A 21,459-nucleotide genomic window follows, 5' to 3' on the forward strand; every position below is an offset into this window, starting at 1 on the left:
TGCCTGTTGCAACAGGTCATTTTGAATGAAAAAGCAGCACTTTATATATTTCAATTACATATTAAATTCCCATGTAACTTGGTTACATAAATTCAATGTAAAGGGTCTGATTTAATTAAGTTTTTTTCCTTGCATGTTTTATTAATTTTAATAACTTGCGTGAGTTAAATATATTGTGTGTTTATTGTATATTAATGTTTACGTTTAACTTAATTGAATTAAGGCATTCAAGTAAGCCATAGCTATTTTCAGATCTGGTCTGTCTTCATGCACTCTTACACCATTTATTCAAAGATCACTTGCAGACCTATTTCCAATTTTACTTTCAATGATTACTAAAAAAACACATTATATTTCTAACATTGTACATATTTTTCTTTTAACACTGCTTGTTTTGCCTCCTTTTACCATGATTGTTATGCACTTAAGATCAACTCCTGTTGTTTTTAATGCTAAAACAAATCTAGCTCAACGTGAATTATTATCATTTTCTTTCCCCTCATAAATTCAGTCTAGTCGGTCAAAGATGTTCTAGTGCATCAGTAATTAGCAACTGAATTAAACAACACTGAATACACCATGACTGTACTATACAGTGTTACTGTTATTTTGACCAGCTAAGGTGAGTAGATGTTCCTAACACTTGACCACAGATCACACATCATTGAAATAAAAACACAAACTACCATATACAAACTCTGACTTTATTGTAACACTGAAAAGAATCGAAACACAATGAGGTAAGTTAAATAATCCACATCTGTGATGTTTTTTGAAACCAGCGACACCACAAAATATTCACCACCCAGCAACAGTTCCACAAAGTCTGCAAACGATGGCGATTAACGCGTCGTCAGTTCAGTTCACAGTTTAATACAAACAATATTCCTCTCGGCTTCGTATGAGGACAAGAGGAATATTGGAAATCTTTCAATCACAAAAACTTACCAGTTGTACATTTTTTGAGGAGATGAGACTCAGTAGAAAAGATCCCCTGAGGGAGAAACATTCTTTTGATTTTCTGATGAGAATGAAGCCTCTACAGACACTGGCAGGCTCAGTCTGAGTGTGCTACCATTTCTGCTGATGACTTGGCACGGTCTCACAGGGCACTAAGAGATACAACGTGAGAGCATTTCAGTTTGCCTATGCTGCCGTCACACTGTACAAATAGATGAACTCACAGTGTCTGATTACTCTACAGACATCTGTGGCACAGCACGACGTGTCTGCAGCTCCTGCACCCTGAAATGCCCTCAGAATTTTTCACCCGAGTCCTTGTTGGGAGGAAGGTCAGAGAATAGTCTCTCTGTACTCAAGGCCTTGTTCAGAGGAGGGGGAGTCCAGTGGGTGGGTGGAGGCACTGGTTGTTTGTTGGAGGTGTTTGGGACGGCACAGGGAGGGGGACGGGGATGAGCTCAAAGCGCCGCAGCTCTGGAGGTGAAGATCCTCACAGCCTCGCTTTCTGGGACTGCCGTTGATACGCTGGGTCATCACCTGAGCAGAAGGAAATCATAATGCCAGGGATACTTTTTTATAAATGTGCCTGACAAGCAACAATCCAATCAAATGTATTTTTTTTTAACACAGATATGCCAAACTTTACTGAGTATGATGAAAATCTAAAGAGCTGTGAAATATATCTGACTTTGAATTTACATTACACAGAAAAAAATGGAAAATACTGTAGCATTTTTCCATGGTTGCTGTAGTAATAATGCTATTGTCATCACAAATAAAAACAAGGCTGCCACGTTTTATTTTCCATTAAATAGACTAGAATTGGACAATCAGGGTCTGTTACAGTATAAATAGTGGGATCCAGTTACCTGATCTATGACATTGGCACTATAGATGGCCTCCTCCATGTGTTTCTCATCTGACTTGATGACGCACTTGATGTTGTTGACCACCTGCTGGACCTCCGGAGGTAGACTGCAGTTTGAATGCTCAAGGAACTTGGCCACCAATATTTTGGTGTCTTTGTACATCTTGAGGTCGGCCAGCGAGTGTGGGCGCTCGTGGGAGGAGTTTGTGTGCAGGGCTCGAGGTTTGAGGGGGATGTCAGTTCTCCTGTCCTCTTTCTGCTGCTTCCTGACAAAAATGTGACCGGGTTTTGCTCCACTATCCTCTGCCGAAACATCTGATGATAAAACACAAGAAAAACTGTCAAAGCATTGAAATAAATAAATAATAATTATAATTATATCAAATCATAAATCATGGGCATCTCTTACAATCAAGGCTATTAGTAATTACAGTGTCTGTATCACTGATTGAACACATTTTCATTAGGAGCTCACAGTTGCAGCTCAGTTAAAATAGGTTGAGGATTATTTTCTGATCTAAATTCATGTATATCAGATAACATGATGTTACGGCGGGGGAAGCCCAGAGGTTGCCGGTTCAAATCCCAGTTTGGTCGCTGTCATTCTGTGTAGACATGTCATGTCCTCCTGTGTCTACAATGGTTTTTTTCTCCAGGTACTCTGGTTTCCTCCCACAGTCCTCATCCCATGAATTCAGACTGTATGGTCGTACCTCGCTCTGGTGACGTATGAGCTGAAGCCTCAGCAGCAGGGTTAGTGGCAGCGGCACAGCCACTATTTTCTCCTGTAGAGGGAGACAAACACTTAGTGTGGACCAACAAAGCAGATACTGATCCTGCCATGTTTGATTTCGTTCAAATGCTGTAGTGCTGCTACGACTTAAAATTAACAACAATATAAAACAGAAAAAAAACTGCAAATCTCTACACTGAAAAATTTGGAATCAAATAATTAAATAATTATTTAGAAATAATAATGGATTTTCTGTGTAATCTCTAATCAACTGATCACTCTATAAATATTTACATGAAGTATTTAAAAGCTTTAGTATAAAATTTGTGAGACATCCTTGCCAAACTTACTTCCTGTTGCAGAGGAGCAGGAGATAGGGTCACTGGTGGAGCGGACAATGCGGGCCAGCTTGCGGTACTTCCTGGCTGCTCGCACCCGAGGCCTCTCTGAGGGCGAGTAGCCACTTTGAGCTGAGGTAGAGGGGGGTTGTGATGCCGAGGAGGGAGACCATACACTGAAACACAGCCTGGGGCCGCGTGGTCTGTTCGGAGGGGAAGGGGAGGAAGAAAGAGCCAAAGGGCTGATGGCTGAAGTTCCACCAGAGGAGGCCACTGAGGTGGGAGAACAAGGCTGAGGTGGTTGGGGGATAGCAACAGGGAGCATGAGCTTCCTGCTCATCATTCGTGCTTTAATGAGGGAGTGTGTCGGTGGTTTGGGCGGCTCCTCCGGTAAATGTTTGGCTGAGGCGAGCTCGTCACATATGTGCAGTCTGGCACTGTGTTCCTCACAGGGATGTGTGTTGTCTGTGGAGTCCTCCTGGTCCAGATTGCTAAAGTTCTCTGAAGACCAGTCTGGAGAGCGTTCCAGAGACTCCTGGGTCTGTGAAGACTCACTGTACCCGGTGTCACAGGGGCGAACATCCATGTTCGGCAGGCCACGGTGGCAACGGGACGGGTCCCGTGTACAGAGTTCCAGGCTGGTACAGCTGCCGTCAGTGGGGGCAGTGTGAGGCGTGCCGTAAGGAGAGGAGTCAGAGCCCTGGACCTCCAGGGAGCACAAGTCCTCCGAGGAGCAGGTCTGGTCCTGATCAGCCACCTCTGACACCATCAGGGATGCACTGTCCACTGAGGCTGAAAACAGAGAGGAAAAGGCAGAATATCACATCTACTGTTTAACAAAAACATTGGACAATCTCCTGTAATGTTCCCAGCGTCTTTACCCTGAGTGCTGAGACCTGCAGTGGTGTTTCTCTCACACAAACTGGACCCAGTGGCCTGTTGCTCGATGCTGGTTGTGACCTTTAAAGACAAAGAAATAAACACTGTTCAAGAAAAATGATTTTGTGTGGATAAAGAAGATGAAGGTGAGAGAGAGTTCAGCTCCTATTGGATATTTTATTGCATAATACAGAATGCACAACAAAAATCTTCAATACCGCTTTTTGGTCTGTAGAGGGCTCTGTAAGACCACAACACTGTAACAGGACGTCAGGTGTATCAAGGGAGAAAACTACACCATCAGCTTAAAGAAGAATCTTTAATTAGCTTCAATGATGTCCCCTTCAAGGTGCTGTGTATTACTCGTATATGTTCATGTAACTTGGTTTGCCAGATCATTCATTGTCTTCAGCCTAAAATCATCAGCTCTCTTCTGCCTTCTCTCAGAATCAATCAATCAATCACTGCCTTCTTCCACTGATTATTTACAGCATCTGTTTATCTGCAGAAGGTAAGAAAATCCCCTGGTGATTCCTGAAGGACACGGTTCAAAATGGATGCAAATTCAACTAGGGATTTATCACTTGTAATGGGAAAAAAAGGGATTAGAAGACTGAGCAGTTTATGGAAATAATAGAGGCTTGAGGGCGACTTGTTTTTTTACATTAGGCACATGTTTTTAATTGTGAACAATGAAATGCAGTGAAGCATGAAAAAAAGATCTCACCATTTTTGAAAGACCATATGAACATTCTCAGTTATCTCAGAATTTTAGATCCTATATTGGTAATGCAATTTTTACCCACCAGTAAAAACTTTAAATTAAATAAAAATTAAAAAACAACAAATTCTTTCCAGCTCTTTAGAAATTACCATCTCATTTACATGACTTGCTCGAATTAATTTTAATACTCCGACCTATTGTCTATAATAACGTATTTTCACATTTCAGACTTTCATGAATCTTGGGCTTAACCTTGAAATCCACATCTCTGAAGACAGTCTCATTAAAATGTACATAATTTACTGAATATCTCCTTATACAAATTAGAAAAGTTATTAAAAAAATCACAATTTAAAGCACATTTAAAGAGATATTCATTGCTCCTACTCCCATAAAAATATAAGTATGAAATATAAGTATGGTATTATATGTGCTACCCTGTACTCAGTTGCCTACACACAATTCTTGTAGTCTGTTTTAAGGACAAACTAGTCAGTTTTTTATCTCACCTGGCTGGCAGGGGTCTGCCCCACCACAGACTCATATGGAGGCGGCAGGTCCGTTGGGTACAGGGTCCCTGGGCTGTTGATGGGAACCCCGTAGATGGCACTGAAGGGAGAGTGGGGGAAGTCCAGGTGGAGCCCTCTGCCAGGGACACAAACATAGAGTTTTAACTTAATAAACAAAACAAAAAAAACACCTTGAAATACTGTATCTTAGATATCTATAGCTTGAACACAAAACGTGGTTTGAGAAACTGTAACAGCAAGACTGAATATAAATCCTTTCTGAGTCTAAACGCAGTCCCTGGTCGATTGAAACCATTAAGAAAGAAAGGATGAGAAATATCCTTTTGCTGCCGCCGCTCCAGTCCGGATGATTTAAACCGGTTCTCTATTATTCTGTGTGCAGCACCGCTTTCTCATATGGTGCCAATTAAGAACACGCAGCCATGCTCGCAGTAATATCTTTTAATTACAACCCCATTCTCCTCCAATGTGCCAGAGCATGAAATACAACCTGAGAGTTTCCACCAATCATCTGAGGCATGATGATGTCATGACACATCCCTGGCCCCCGGGCGGAGACACCATAAACGCTTCCTCTGCCTTGTTTATATTCAGGTCATAATTGACAAACAGATGTGGCTTCTTGCCAAATGGCAGCACTCTCTCTGGCAAGACTGAGAAAATGGAGAGAGTGATGAAGGAGGGGGGTCAACCGATCTTCCACAACAGCTGAGAATCACCTCGATGATGATGAGGATGTCGCAGCTGCTTAACGGAGGGAAAAGCTCAGAGCTGGCTGCGGATGATAATACCACATGCGACGCAGTCAGATAGTAAACAGACGCATGCCACCGCTGCCTTATATGATGGATTTGGATTTGACTCTGGAAGCAAATGTTGGTTTTGGCATCTGTTTAACTACCTTCTCTCAGGAAATCACAGGGTAGTTAGTCCACATTAACTAAATAGGTTAAACCTGCGAAAATGCTTTAACTGAACACATAATGGAACGAACCAGCAAGAACAGGTTATAGACTTCATCTTTTGCCCTGAAACAAATCCTTCTATTTCCTTTCCCTGGTGTGTTCTCCTGAGAGCTTCCACCTCCAGTGCCTGACCTATCAGCCCCATGATCAGTTTTCTTTAATAACTTTGCACCTTCCTCACTTCATGACCATTTTTATTTCACAGTCCACTACCTGATTCATTCCAGGTGTCTGTGGCGAGGGCGGGAAGGAGCTGCAAGAAAATGTTATAGGTTCCAAAAAATGAATCCTGAAGAGTCCTAAATCTGAGTTATCGTGGCACTGGGCCATGAACGACTGGTCGCTCACAGAAACCAGCAGAATTCTTTTTTCTTAACATATCACAAAGTTTGAGATAAGCAGAGCCAGGCTGGGTTCTTCATTAATTTCCCTAAATGTACTTAATAAAAACTAGGCCTTTATCGCTGCCATGATTAGTAACATAAACACAATTAGACCCTGTAAACTTTGCTTCATAACTAATACAGTAATTTTTGGATTGCTAGAATCGGCGACTCAACGAGGCATTTATAATGTTTTAAAAGGGGTTCTGAAGTAGACCTCTGTGTACAATTACACAGTTTTCTAACAGCTGCACTATACTCACTAGGAGGTTTGCAAATTAAATTTTTTTATTGTGTATTCTCTATAAATATCTCACAGGCCACATTGGTACCAGAGTTCTGGGAGCACTGAGAAAAGATGGGACGCTGATGAGAAATATTTTGCATCTCACCTCTGTCCATCCATCGAGGGGGTGCAGGTATACTCCGGGGGGTAGTACGGTGGAGGAGGTATGGGAGGGATAAACTCATCAAAGTCCAGAGTTTGGTGGAGGATGGTTCCGTGGGGGGTCATGCAGTCAGCATTTAGGGCTCGCGCTCTGTGCGGCATAAACTGAAACACAGCATGAAAAGAACCATTATCAGAGCCTGTTGTTTATCCATTTAGACATAATGTTGTTAATTATAATGACTGAGCATATGTGTTATTTGTTACAGCGCCTGCCTGCTGTCATTGCAAGCAGTTACACATAAACACACCTCTGTAGTTGGTGCCTTGCTCAGGGGCAACTCAACAGCAGATTTCTGAGAAACTGCATATTCACCCTCCTCTCTCAGACCTTTGCAAGTGGGACAACTTTCCAGACACAGAACAGCCTGCCCTTCTATTCTCCAGGCTGCCACTGCTGGTATTGACTTGGCTAAATTTACGGAGCTAAATAAAAGGTGAACACCTCACGTGGTGAATGGGACTGTTGGAGATAAGACACAATGCTTTTGTCCTTTGCCTCACTGTGAATCAATATTAGGATGCCACCATGTTCAGCTGCCTCAGATTACACCCTCTGCTGTGTATGTCTGCTCCTGATTTTATAAATACTGTAACGGATACTGTCTTTGTTCAATTTTGCGTAGATCAGCATAGCATTAAATAATGTGAGTAAAAATGTGTCCTTCTAATTCATTGAGCCTTAGAAAGGATCTGCTGAGTTATCACCAAAATGTATTTATATCTATGAGTCTGTAGAGTGAGGCAGCTCTGACAATGATCTGTCAACATCTCAGATAATCTATGCTGAGCACTGAAGCAGAGGCTGCTGCAAATCGAGGCCTTTTGTCAAGATGAGAATATTTTTCTAATTTCCTTTTTTAATTGCTGTGTAATTTAAAATGCTTGGGATGAATTCATCTCTGCCCTTTAATGACTGTTTGCCTATTCTTGAACAGGAACACATTTTGTGTTAAAGAGCTCTGATGCACAATGGGCTTCATTCACCGACTGTTCTTAAGAATACATTTCTTCTTGTGTAAGAACAGAATCTATGCTCACTGAAGAGCACTCTTACGCACACTTGACAACTGAAATGCTTGAGTAAAATAATCAGTTATTGGGGGTTTTACTTTTAATTCTACAGTTGTATCATATGATTTAAATAACCATAATATATTATCATTTCATCAAAAGACTGACACGTTTCAGTGCAAAATATATTGTTTTAAACACATGGAAATGTTGAAGAGGAAAATAATTAGTCACAAAAAGAGTCACACATCTTTAGGTGTGACACACTGGGGTGTATTAAATGTGTCACATGATCCATAGTTTTCCTGCTACATGTTTTAGTTAAAATGTTCCATCACAGTACAGCCTGTTAATTCTGATAACTAAGTATATTTCTATTGTGAGACAAGAGATGACTCAGGAGATGCAACCACACTCCTTCAGGCTCGCATCAAGACCCATCACATCCACAAAATTTACAGCATAGTGGATTTAATGTGAAAAAACATTTTGAGATCACATTCTCCTCCGAAGCTTTGCCATCATGTTGACGTGTTGCTCTACATGTCTAGTTGTTAATGTGTTTAGAGGCATGCTGGTGAAAAACACAAAGGCAGCTGGCAGTGCTTATTTCCCTCGTCACTACAACATTTAGCTGTTGGTGGCTGGTTGATTGTTGCACAAACATAATGACAGAGGAGGTTCACAGTGAGGATGATGTAAGCTGTTTTCTTCCATTCCAACATATTATATGTAAGATGCAGGAGAATGAAGCGGGAAGTCCATTTGACCTTGTATTTAAATGGTATTAACCCAGCAGGTTACAAACAATGTAAGAAAAAAGTAACCTTATTCTCTACTTCTTCATCGTCCCTGAGCTGCATGTGTTTACCAAACCATCAGGGTGGTCACTGAAAAGTTCTGTGTTGCTGTCCCCTCCATCACACTCACCATCTGCAGCACATCAGTCGAGACCATCTGCATACAGCACATGGCCGTGGCTAGAGCACACACAATGGTGGAGATGACGTTGAGGGCACACACGCTGAACAGCAGCTCCTAAAGTAGAGCAGGGAGAGGAGGAGGCTGTTAGAGAGCGACCGGTGACAATAGTTAGCGAATGGATGGACGGGGAAGGTGAGAGAGGAAGAGAAGACAGTTAACATTATGAACCTATTAAATATGAGGGACAATAGAACAAAGAGAGATGAATGTGCAATACAGTGGAAGGAAAAATCACAGAGAGGATTGAAGGTGACACAAACGGCACCGGCGTCATTAAGGTTACCAAGTTTAGAAAGCTCAGCACAGCGGCACTGCAGTGAGAGAACACTTCTACTGATATCAGGTTTACTAACCCAGAACAAAAAAAAAGTCTAATCTTCATGATTAACATATTTACAATAAATTTCCAAAGGTCTGAAATTGAAAAAAATACAAATAAATAATATGTCTTTGTATATTACAGCTTAACAAACAAATTGAATTACAGTGAAAAAATAAACCTCTTAAATATCCAAGGTTAAGCATGAGCACACACACACTCACACTGTGGTAATGCAGCAAACAGCTAGGGGACAAACCAGTATTGAATCTGTCAGCAAAAATAAATGTGCACGGTGGTGAAATACTAAGTCCAGCACCCTGAATCAGAGGAAAGACTTATGACTGCAGCCCCATGATGATACTCTTTGTGCCGTTTGAATAAAAGGTGGAAATTTATCTTTAAATGGCTCAATTTGTAAAACACATCCAAACAAACAACCCTATAAGAACTGTATTGTATGAATTAAGTTAGAGAAGACAAACGACAGCACTATTTTGTCTTGAATTTGGCTCTGGGAATAAATACTGAAGGGATTGAAGAGAGGATGATAGCGGCTTGTATTGCTGCCTTAAAGGGAGAGAAGCAAATGATCACATACGTGTGTGTATCAAATAGTTGGAGGTGATCTTGAGTCGTCTTGGATGATTGAATTCAATAATAAACTAGAGTGACACTCACAAGAGCACACATAGTAGAATAGTTTATTATAGTATCATATCTCTGCCAAGACCTAACAGTCTCCTTAAAATCAATCAAGCTGCATCAAATTTCACACTCAAGATCTTTTTTTCATCAAGACCCATGAATAATTCTCACACATCGACATGGAAACTGGTTGAGTAGTTTTTGCATCATCCTGCTAACAATCACACAAGCAAACTCCTCAGTGGAAGAAGATATATATGTTATTGTTATTTTACGTTCACAGGGTTCATCTGTCATATTAAATTCCCTCATACAGACACCATGATGATGTTATTACCAGTACTATTGTTATCAAACAGTATAAACCTGTTAAAAAGATATGAGAGAGCAGGGACGTGGGTGACTGTGTGGCAGAGACTTTGTGATATTTTAATTTAAAAAGGCAAAGTACATAAAAAACACCACAACCATCCTCCATCTATGTTCACAAACTGAGTGCACAAAATGAGCATTCATCAGAATCACGGGCTGCCCCTGAATATCTTTGAATGTGAATCTTACAATATCTTTTGTGGACAAAGGTGTCTGAACCTGAAGGTCTGAATGAATCTTCCTCATAAAGTGTTTTCCAGTCTGTCGCACAGATGACTCACTAGATTCAAGAGGCAGGCAATAACCAGTGATATTAAAAACCACACGAGTTTTAGGCTTCTGATAATCTGCAGTGATGACAGATGTCTGCCCCCTGCTGTGATCTGTAAAAGGTAGTGGTTTGTTTTGAGGGGCGCAGGTACCCTGACTTGCCACAGGAGGTTCCAAATAGATCCACTGATTCCCTTTACCTAAATGATGTTGCCTTGGTTCATTTTTCAAACAAGTTAGAGATACGGCAACTAGCTGCCAAATATTGAGTCTGAGAGCTGGAAGTTGAAGCAGAGATGATGCCAGTTGGAACCAGCGAGTTTCAAGTCATGCAGCGCCAACTGTACTATGCATCTAACTCGTGTTTGTCTTGGAAACTAATGTTTTTGGAACATGGTTTGTTTTTGGAGGACTTGAGGATGATCTACTAATCACAACCAGTCTGTAAATCAATAGTAATTTGTAAACTGCCTGCATGTACACAGTGTTTTTACACAGATATAAAGACTACTCAAAGTGCTCTACACTATTACATTAACCCATTCACACACTTGCACACACACTTGCACACACACAAACACACACACACACACACACACACACACACACACACACACACACACAAACACACATACACACACACACACTTGAATACACACACATGGGTGTGTCTCAGGAGAAAGACAGGGTTGTCACAGATTGGTGGTTCAATCCATGGGCAAGATAAAGCCCCACCTGAAGGATGAGTTTGTGAGTTTGTGAATGAAATAGAGCGCTGTATGAATGGGAATCGTTGAATGGAACTTATTTACTAGAGCACTTTGAGTGATCGATTAATATGCTATAAATACACTCCATTTACCATCACACTGCCTGGACAGCTTTCAGGGACTATTTGGGGATCAGCGGCTTGCCGAAGAACAAATCAGCAAGCAGGGATCGAACCACCAACCTTCTGGTAAGTGGATGACTCACTGTAGATCATGAGCCACAATCGCCCATTAAGAGTGTTTGAGACGTACACCTATTCACACACACATTCAAAAAGCTCCTATCTCTACTACTCCTTAAGCCCATTCACACACTAACAGCAAAATAGAAGTGGCTGTCATGGTCACTACGGCAATTTCGGCTACTATTGTGTGTTTCTGCTGTTTTTTGCCCCTTGTGTCTCATTACTTCCCCTTCTCTGTCTACCACTGTGTGTGTGTGTGTGTGTGTGTGTGTGTGTGTTTGTGTGTGTGTGTGTGTTTTTTAGCCCCTCCCCCTCCAGCTGCCTGATTGCCAATCTGTCTGTACACCTGCCATCCATCAACCCATCAGCCCAGCAGTACATCCACCATCACGTCTTCATCCACTCTTTGCCAGATTATGGCTTCAGCCTGTTTGGATCATTCTCTCAGACTTGTTTGCCGGCTCAATTCTCCGCCTGCCTTGCTCATTCAGTCGTCTCCACCAGCCTCCCCAGCTTCAATCCCCTTCCCTCGCCTCCACCCACCATTCTCCCCAACCAGCTCACCTTCCAAAAGGCCTTCTCACCTCCACCGACCTCTCACTTCTCCAGATCGCCTTCTGCATCTGTCGGCTCCGCTGCCTTCACCCCCGCTCTGCTCCACCCTGCCACCTGCCTCTGCCCTCTAAATTGCCTGCTAGGCAATTTGAAAAATCCAATTTGGATGCTAGATATTGTTTTACAATAAAACTTACGAGTTGTGATTAAGCGTTTATGCAAACAACCTACACTACACAATTATAACCTTACAAATTATAATTGCCTTTTTGAGTGATTTAAATAAAAGAGTCATGGTGTTTAATAAAAGAATATGCTGTATGGGTAATTTGATCCATTTAAGATCGGTATTTAAGACAACTTGCTTCCTCGTAATAAAACAGATTGCGCAGCACTCCGGGGCCTTAAACAGAAAGCTTAACTGGTTTTACACATCACTGAAACTGAACTGTGACATTCTCTACCAGAAACAAACTACACACCTCCCACTCGTAGCTGCTCCCTCCCGCTTCCTCAAATCAAAGGGCAACACCTTGTTTTCTGCATTCACCATCGAGTTTCTGTTGATAGTCAGCGCAGGTCACAGCACTGACCTCTGCTTTCCTCAGCCTCCCCAAGCAACTCTTCACAGTGTTTGACAGAGAAGCCAGGACTTCCCCCAGGAAGCCCTACTACAGTCTGAGGGAGGGCGTTCTCGCTCTTCTATAGATTTTCTAACACCCAGTGGCAGGAAACAGAAGATGCTGTACGTGGTACCAATATTTAGTTCATTTCACACAACGTAACTACACTGTACATAAATGGAATGAAAAAATATGTTTGAGGTGTGGTAGAAATCAGTGATGTGTTCTTTGTAGATCAGGACCTTAGACGGTTTATAAAGAAACGCAACATGACAAAAAGTGTCATGCCCCCTGGTGGTTGACTGCAGTGTAGGTCATAAACCCTGCCTCCTGCATGTCAGTGGATGAAAGTGTACGTCGAACATTTTTTGATCAAAAAGGTATCCGGTTAATTTGTTTCAATTCGTTTTTTAATGCTATAAAACTGGGTGAAATATCATGATTTACAGATGAGTCAGCAGGACCTCCAGACTATTGTGCAGGTTCCAAATGGCATCATCAACGCAAGATGGGATATTCTGGCTTCATTTCTGGATAATAAGAGGAAGTGGAGACAAAGCATCCATCTTTAAATACAGTTTATCAAAGTCTGAGGTGTTTGAATTTTAGAAAAATATAATATAATATTGTAAATAAACCAAACCAAAGAGGTCACCAGTCGGTTTCTGATCCAAAGGTTGTAGCAGGAAGAAAAAGTTAAAAGCCTGACATTTTCTGTGACTTTGACTAATTCTTATTGATTAATGATGCAAATTATGAATCCATTCACTGAATTCACATGCCAAATACAGTGCATGTCAGTTATCTGACTTAAAGACTATGTTCGCTGCTAAATCTTTCTGCAACTTTTACTCGAAAGACTCTTCCCCGAGACAAAGCTCTACGATTACTATACACAGCAGTAACTAAATGTGCAACTGTTTCCTTGCTGTTTGTTCTAATGCTTTATTAGGGTTAATGCATTTTTCATCAACTCTTCTGTAACAGCAAACCTGGAGATAAACTGCGAGAGTCTCGTAAAACAAGAAATATTTATGACGGCTTCATCTCAGCTAATTTTTGTTATGGTAATACATCTGCCTTGCGGATTTGAAACGGAGCATTTCTGTGATTTCCCTCGCGAGCACAATGTACATAATGACATAATAAATCCTGCAGGCAAATATAATAACATCTCTACAGAAAACTGCTTAACATGCCCGCTCAACAGATATTTAACCTCTGGAAGATACCTTGCCCCAAGCCAATCAGTTACACAGCAAGGTTACACATCCGCCGCCCCCTAACAGGAAATCACAAATTATCTCAAAACTCCGTCCCAACTGATTATTTACAGCCCCAGGCAGCGTGTAACCAAGAGTAAAAGAACACGGAAATTAAATATGCTGGCAAAAGGCGAATGACACATATCAGCAATGTGGAGAGAGCTGATTGCTTTTTTTAAAGAGCTAAACTTTTTTGTGTAGAAAAGCTGTTTGAGTAAACAAATGAAGGTCTATTACTGAGGCTACCCACTGTGAGAGTTCAGCTCTCCCCATATGCTCAGTATTTTCATCACAAAGGATATGGCAGCTACATCATGAGGTTATTAGGATCAGCGGACGTCAAACTGAAATGACCGAGGGCTCTGGGGACACGGCCACTTCCTCTCAATCATAACTCAACACATCTGACTACCATGGCACTTAATAAAGGTTTATAGCACCAATTCCCTCCTCTCTTTTAATGAACTATGATCACAATGACAAATGTGCTTGATCTTTCCTCTTTTTATACGCATCCTTCATCCTAAGAAGTCTTTTATTTGGTTATCAATGTTTTATAATCAATCAGGGACATAAAATGAATGGATATGATTGTCGTTATCCACTAAAGGCCCCCGCAGCACATTCTGTATATCATTCCTGCAGACACTCGGAGTCAAGATAATCTACCAAGATCATGCACTTGCAAACTACAGCCACCCCAGGCTGGAGACACAGTGCATACTAAGAGGTTTGACACTAGGGAAAAGACAAATGCTGTTGCTATTCTCAACTTCCTGCCCAATTAATCTGAGACTGAAGTCTTACATTGTAGTTGTATTCCATGTCATTTCGGTTTCATGTGAAGCATGGTAGTTGCGTGTTTTAGTACACTGATATGTGTTAACCATCACTATAAACAGATAATTATGACTTACTTGCAGTTATATGCCTCCACCTACCAGTCGAGTTGCGGTTTACAACCATTTTTGTCAATAGTATCAAAGACTATTTATCGATCAATCTAATGCAGTGGACATGCATGCAATTTGCTTTAATGTGCACATAGAGGGCAGGTATAAATTTGGGGTCTGAACTGGTCGCGGTAACATGCTCTGCAAAGGCTGTGTGTACCGATGTTATGCCAAGGTTTGATTTAACTTTATGGATGTTTTAATGGTCCAGTGGGCTATGGATGTGCCGGGGGCCAGTCTGACTGAGAAAGAGAGCAACAGCGGGGCAAAGAGAGCTGCACACGGTTCTATGATAAAGCAACAGCACATGGGAGTTAGGGCCAAAAATATGATTTGTGACTTCTAAGTAACCTTGACCTGTGATCACCTAAATCAAATCAGTTCATGATTGCATCCAAGTGAATGTTGGAGGGTTGGAGTTATGTCTCAATCTGATCCAACTCAATGCATTTCAAACAGTGAGCGTGAGATAACAAAAAGGACAATGCAACACAACTTAGAGTAAATATGATGGTCACCGCAGATACCAGTGCAGAGATGTTACATCTCTCAACAAAAATCCAACGTGTAGTTTGACTTGCTAAACATTTAAGACCCTGATTTTACGAATGAATCCAGTTTTCTTGGAGTACAAACATAGTGTAACTTACACAGAACGTTTTTACGTGTGAAAACACCAAACCTCTCCAGTTCAGCACTATGTGGGCTCCCACCCACCTTGAGACGGAGGCGTATCGTGTTGCAGTCCCTCAGCGGATTCAGTTTCAGCATCTCGCCCAGGTTGTTGCAGCTCGAGCTCTGCTGCTGTAGCTCGCAGCAGACACACACTCCATCGCTGTCAAACTTGAGCTGGTGGGGAGGAGGGGGGAACACACATCCACACTCATGCATGCACGCCACGTACACAGCAACACACACGCATGCACACACACACACACACACACACACACACACACGCACGCGCACACACACACACACAGAAAGAGACACACACGCAGACACAGAAATATGCACACACAGATCAGACCTGAGCTTGGATTTTCTTTAAACATAAAATGTATCCCTGATAAAATTTGATTTTTTATGAAATTATGTCATTAAAAAGACTGAAGACACGTGAGTAATAGAATAATAATAGACTGTGAGTGAGAAAGGCAGCTGAGCAAGTGTTCAGCAGGACAAAGACTGTGAGATGAGGAGCTACCCAGGGAAGCATGGAGGTAGAGCGTACCTCAGCTCTGTGTCCCAGATCGAGAGAAAGCAGGACATGAACCCAACAAGTGTGGGTTAATTACATTGGGGAGAAGAGATGAGGAACATTAATATTTCAGTCACAACTGGGGGATGGTCTCAGGGGAGCCATATAAAGCGGAGAAGTTGCTCTGCTCGGCCTGGGTGAGGAGGGAAGCTGCTGCTAATGTGGAAGTGGCCAGGTTAGTGGGTTGAGTATAGGATGAAACACGAGGGGCTTCTTCAGTCATGACCAAGCTCAGGAGCCCCGGCAGAAATCCACTTAAACAATCAGCTTTACATCTCATTACAAAAATTTGGAGACCGAGCATTCTGTGCTCAACTTCCTCTGGAGCTGTGGTCGTAAAGCTCCCCAATACAAAGAGTGACGCAATTTTAAAAGCTCGCAGTCATGGATTTTCTTAGAAAGAATAAATTAATTTAATGTTAAGGGCTAAGATGCTTCTTAACAGAGCTCCTAAGGGGAAAACTGTTAAGAATAAGTAGCAGTAGTGAAGCAGATGTGAAAATAGGTTTATCAAGTTATTTTAACCAACCTAATGCTTGTCGTTTTAAGTAAGTGTTGTTGCACCTTTGTGTGAAGAATCCTATTTATGTGCTGTAAAACTTGCCCTCTTACTTTCAGACTGTAACACCTCACTGAGAATGACACGTTAATCTGCTGGGCTGCATTCTTCAAATGCTTTTACACTTATCAACTAATTAAACTAAACATAGGTCCTGTGTCCAGTTGAAATATAAAGTCTGTGATTCAAACTAGAGACGTAGAGTTTGTAAAACTGTTCATCACCGCCCTGATCTAACAAATGTTTACATTTTAAATGTATGATCCAGTGTTTTGGGGGATATCATTAGGCCACATTTATAGATGCTAACTCAAATTCTTAGGATGTCTTAGTATATAAGAGTACTTCAACGGGTCAGTTGTGCTTTAGGAACTAGTTCATGCTATTTGTTGCCTAAAACATACTATTGTACTCACATGTATCATGTACATTTTCTCTTTTGAATCGGCCAGAAGTACAAAGGCTTGCATGTTCTTTCTTTTTTAGCTGTTGCTTCACTTTTGGCAAAGATAAATGTGATAACTACGAACCATTAGTCACAAACAGAGAAACAGTTCGGTTCACTTTCATCCCAGACTGTTCTGCAGCCTGCTGAGAACAGAAGTTCTGCCTGCCACTCCGCCACATGCCAAAAATCATGTAAGTGTAGAGTCACATGCAGACAACACTGAACACATGCCTATGACTCACTGACTTCGTGACTAGTTTGACAGTTGATAGCAACTACATCACTGCAACGAAAATATTCAACACACGCTGTGAACTTGACATCTTTCAGCTTGTGAAGTGATCAACTGATTCCAGACACAAGCCCTCTGAACCCTTAGCTGCTTTTACCTTTATTTACAGGCCTGTGGCAGAGCAGAGTACATTGAGCTTCTCAAAATAGTTCAGCTGTTATTTATACATGAATGGATATATGAAAGTGTCTGTGTTCCAGGATTGCAAGATACATGTTGACGGGGCACAACATAAAAAAGTTGATCTAAGAAGTTTTTATCATAGGGAGTTAGGCGTTAGGGTACGTTTTTTAACATCTGTCCGTGTGAATCCAAAATAACTTGGAAAAACAATTAATGGATTTTCCCTAAACTTGGTAGGAATATTACATGGAAGAGTGTCTCCAGGTGATTACCTTTTGAAACTGATCGGATGTTCGTGTGTGTGTGTGTGTGTGTGTTTCTGTGTGTTTGTGTGTGTTGCCCTTCAATAAACGATGGTGCGGAAATGTTGTTTTCACATTATAGTATCATTATGAAACCCTAATAGAACACATATTATATATAGGCTGCATAAAGTTGCCTAGATACATTCATACGTAGGTTCTGCATCGCCCCTCCTTTGTTTTCAATTACTTTTCTTCTTTCAAAGCTTTTATTTCATCATATTTAAGCAGATCTGCACAATAGAAACTGCAAAAATTGGAAGATACTGCTATCAATGGAAAGAGTGCATTATTCTCTGAGAAGAAGTGCGATGCGTTGATGCATATTCTAAAGTTGGAGAGTGTGTGAGTTAAAAGTCCAGTTGGTCTCACCAGCTGACAGTCTTCCAGAGAGTTGACCAGCTGAGCGTTCTGGCAGGAGAGGATGGAGCCCGCCAGATTGAGCATCACACACACGGCTGACAGCAGCATGAAGAATGTGATCTGTCACAAAGATAGAGGAAGAAGAGAGAGGGACAGAGATGTAGAAAAAAGAAATACAACATTATGTCAAAATGTTGCCGCTTAACACAGGTTCAAAACTCTTTGTGATATTGCTGTAACACCAGAGGCACTTCAGTGTGCTTCAGTCAGTCGTCAATCACAGGGATTTCTGCACATCAGCATAGTAGAAAGCAGGTGTCAAGAGGAATCGATACAACCTGTTTTTCCTCAGACCTACAGAGTCTGAAGACGAGAAATGTCATCCAATGACACACGAAAGGACGTATTGACAGATGGAAATCCTCCCTCCTCAGTCAGTCTTAAACACAGACCCACATGCACAAACCCTAACACCCGTCTCCACAGACGCAATATTTCTCTGTGCCTCACACTGATAGAGCGGCAGTTTAGCTCTAATGTACTTTCCCCCACAAATGTTCCCTTGGCTCCCTCTTCCTCAGGGTAAAGGCTTTAATTTGTATCTCCTCACTGAAAGCCCTGTGGCTATCAATCCAGTTAGCAGGAATATAGTTGCCATTTCTGGTAGTTTAAATTACAGGTCCAGCTTAACAGCAGTAGTCCTAGAACTGGAAACAGACAACCAGCCCTCTGTGTCCGGGAAAAACAAACCAGGCACTTGATGTTTTTGACGCCACAACTCTTTGTTTTTTGGAGCTTGATGACAGCAGCAGAGTTTTATAGCCCATAATTGGTGAGTTTAATCATAAATGACCATAATGGACTCTTCAAAGTTTGCTTTAAATAAGTGTTAAAAAACTAGAATACCCTGCAGTTGTTTGCCTCCGCCACCCAGTGCAGTGTCCGTCGCCAGTCATTTTTTCCACACTCATATGAGGTCACTGTGACCTTTGACCTTTGTTTGAAATGTAGAAGAAATTCCCAACAGGGAGACCAGAAACATCCGGCTCAAGAGGCCATGTTTTCTGAGGCCACCTTGGCCTTGACTTTAGACCTTCAACCACCAAAAACGAATCAGTTTATCTTTGTGGCTGAGTAGACATTTGTACCAAATTAGAAACATGACTCTGAAGGTGTTCCTGAAATACTGTGTTCACAAGGCAAAAATTACAACCTTGAACATTGACCTTTGTCCACCAAAATGTACTCACTCCTTCCATCCGTCCAACTGAATGTTTGCACCAAAAGGCAAAATATTTTCTTAGAGCCATTCTTGCGATATCGTGTTCAGAACAATGTGATGGATGGACTGTCATACTTAAACGTTAATGCCTCTGTTAATGTAATCTGCTTTGAGGCATAAAAAGTCCTGGGACAGTGTTGTTGGAGGACTCAAAAGGAACAAGCCGGAGCGGTGTGACACATACAAAGGTTGTGGAAAAACACATACACAGATGGAGAGGAGGAGAGAGGGACAAAGGGGCGGAGCGGTGAAGGAACCGGAGGTGGCATGTAATAAACAGATGGAGCGATAAGTTTAAGTGCTTTTCACCATGGCATAAAATTGAAAGATTGGAAGGTTTATGGCCGAGCCTGAGGAGAAGGATGTGAATGAAGAAAATGAAAACAACAGAGGAAATAAAGTGACAGCACAGAGAGGTGCAGGAGAGAACAGACGTCTGTAGTCCCATGGTGCACCAGTGGGGATGATGTGATTAATCAGCAATTAATTTAACTGGGATATCAGCTGTCTGGTTCTCTGGTTCATTAGAATAAAATCAAACCTCCTGGAACAGCACTCCAGGTCATATGAGGAAATGTGGCCCTCACAGACTTTTTTGTCATAAACAGCATCATAATATAACATATCATATAACACTTTATTTTGCATGACCACTAATTCCCTAATATTCATGCAGTGTGTTTCTAATTACTGGACCAAAAATAGACGAAGTTCTTCGGCTGTTTAGTTTAGTTCATTAATGTAGCTGTCATTTTATATTTTGTTCGGACACACACACAAGCACACACACACACACTCACACATCACATAGCCGACATTACTGCATTTATCGTGTCATTTTCTGTCAAGTGAATTAACATCCTTGTCACCATGACAGAACATGAATATAATTTAATCAATTAGATGTTGCTATAGAAACCGATGTGCTACAGATTTTTCCCTATGACAGCGTCTGTGTTAACAGGACTGAAGCTCCTCACTCAGACTGATGGGATCTGTCTGTTACTGTGGAAAGAGATGGACCCATTTGAATTAATGAAAAGTGTTTCCCATCCATTCAAAGTGTTTTTCCATCTAAACAACTGATACAAAAGCAGATAGTAAGAAATATGACTATTGATGGATGGCTGCTGGACAACAAACAGAAAGCATCTTCATTATTTAACTCGGGGAGCGCAAAAGCATTTAGTTTGAATGTCAAAACATGTCAAACATTAGCTATCACAGCGAGCATGTAATATATTGTTAACACGCAAACCAGTGACACTGAAATCCTCCTCCCTGACACACAAGCCAATAAGTTGTTTATTGATTTATTTGTTCTTAATGGAACCTCTTTGGGTTTGTCTTGTTGCCAGCTGAGCCAATCGGATTACAGCACTGCTTCTGAGTTAATAACCAGCATTGACTGCAGTTTAACTGAGGAGGAAAACACTCTTTATAAAGAGAGAGAGAGCTGCCGAAACATCACCCTGCTTTTTGTTGTCGTGTGCATTTGCATGAATGTCTTTTTAAATCTACAGCTACACAAACCTGGATCAACGAAGCCATGTGGCACCGAACCCATTGGTTTGGAGTCATTACGCAGAGCAAATTGTGATTTTATACAACAATGGTCCCACCATAAAACCAGTGATTTGTGTTCTCCAGGCCTGAGTGTCACCTGTGTGTCACCCATACTTTCTCTCTGCCGGGCTGATTGTCACGCCTGGCACCGCACCGATGCCTTCTCATTACCATGTAGAATCGCGTAGCACCATTAAGCTGCAATTCATTAATTACTGCAGTGCTTCCCTCTGCATACCAAAGAGGAAAGCACACACACACACACACATAAAGCCACACACACACACCACTCGGTCACCATCGTAGATTTACGCTGTATGTCATCATCACCTCATTTAGCACTCACTGCGGAGGACAATACACCACCATGCACTCCCATTCATCTCCCTGACACATACTCATAGATTACTACAATATAAGACTCAGGGTTCAGGTGTATCACTGTTATTCTCCATAACTGTCACTGAGGTGAAAATCATT

The 21,459-nt window shown here is 41.5% G+C and overlaps 1 protein-coding gene across 1 annotated transcript in view; it reads right to left on the minus strand.

Annotated features, from left to right (window-relative positions):
- Positions 1-704: 704 nt before the first annotated feature.
- Positions 705-21,459, minus strand: part of fam189a1 (family with sequence similarity 189 member A1) — an 80,373-nt gene continuing 59,618 nt past the window's right edge. The window contains exons 3-12 of the mRNA XM_062384662.1: positions 18,141-18,251; positions 15,504-15,668; positions 8,773-8,880; positions 6,773-6,933; positions 5,012-5,147; positions 3,781-3,859; positions 2,912-3,691; positions 2,542-2,613; positions 1,830-2,143; positions 705-1,497 (exon numbers count right to left, since the gene is read on the minus strand). Of these exons, the coding sequence (XP_062240646.1) occupies positions 1,294-1,497; positions 1,830-2,143; positions 2,542-2,613; positions 2,912-3,691; positions 3,781-3,859; positions 5,012-5,147; positions 6,773-6,933; positions 8,773-8,880; positions 15,504-15,668; positions 18,141-18,251 (2,130 nt within the window). The 3' untranslated portion in view covers positions 705-1,293. The remainder of the gene's footprint in view (positions 1,498-1,829; positions 2,144-2,541; positions 2,614-2,911; positions 3,692-3,780; positions 3,860-5,011; positions 5,148-6,772; positions 6,934-8,772; positions 8,881-15,503; positions 15,669-18,140; positions 18,252-21,459) is intronic.

This window comes from Platichthys flesus, chromosome 1 (assembly GCF_949316205.1).
Source record: "Platichthys flesus chromosome 1, fPlaFle2.1, whole genome shotgun sequence".
NCBI classification, from domain to species: domain Eukaryota; kingdom Metazoa; phylum Chordata; class Actinopteri; order Pleuronectiformes; family Pleuronectidae; genus Platichthys; species Platichthys flesus.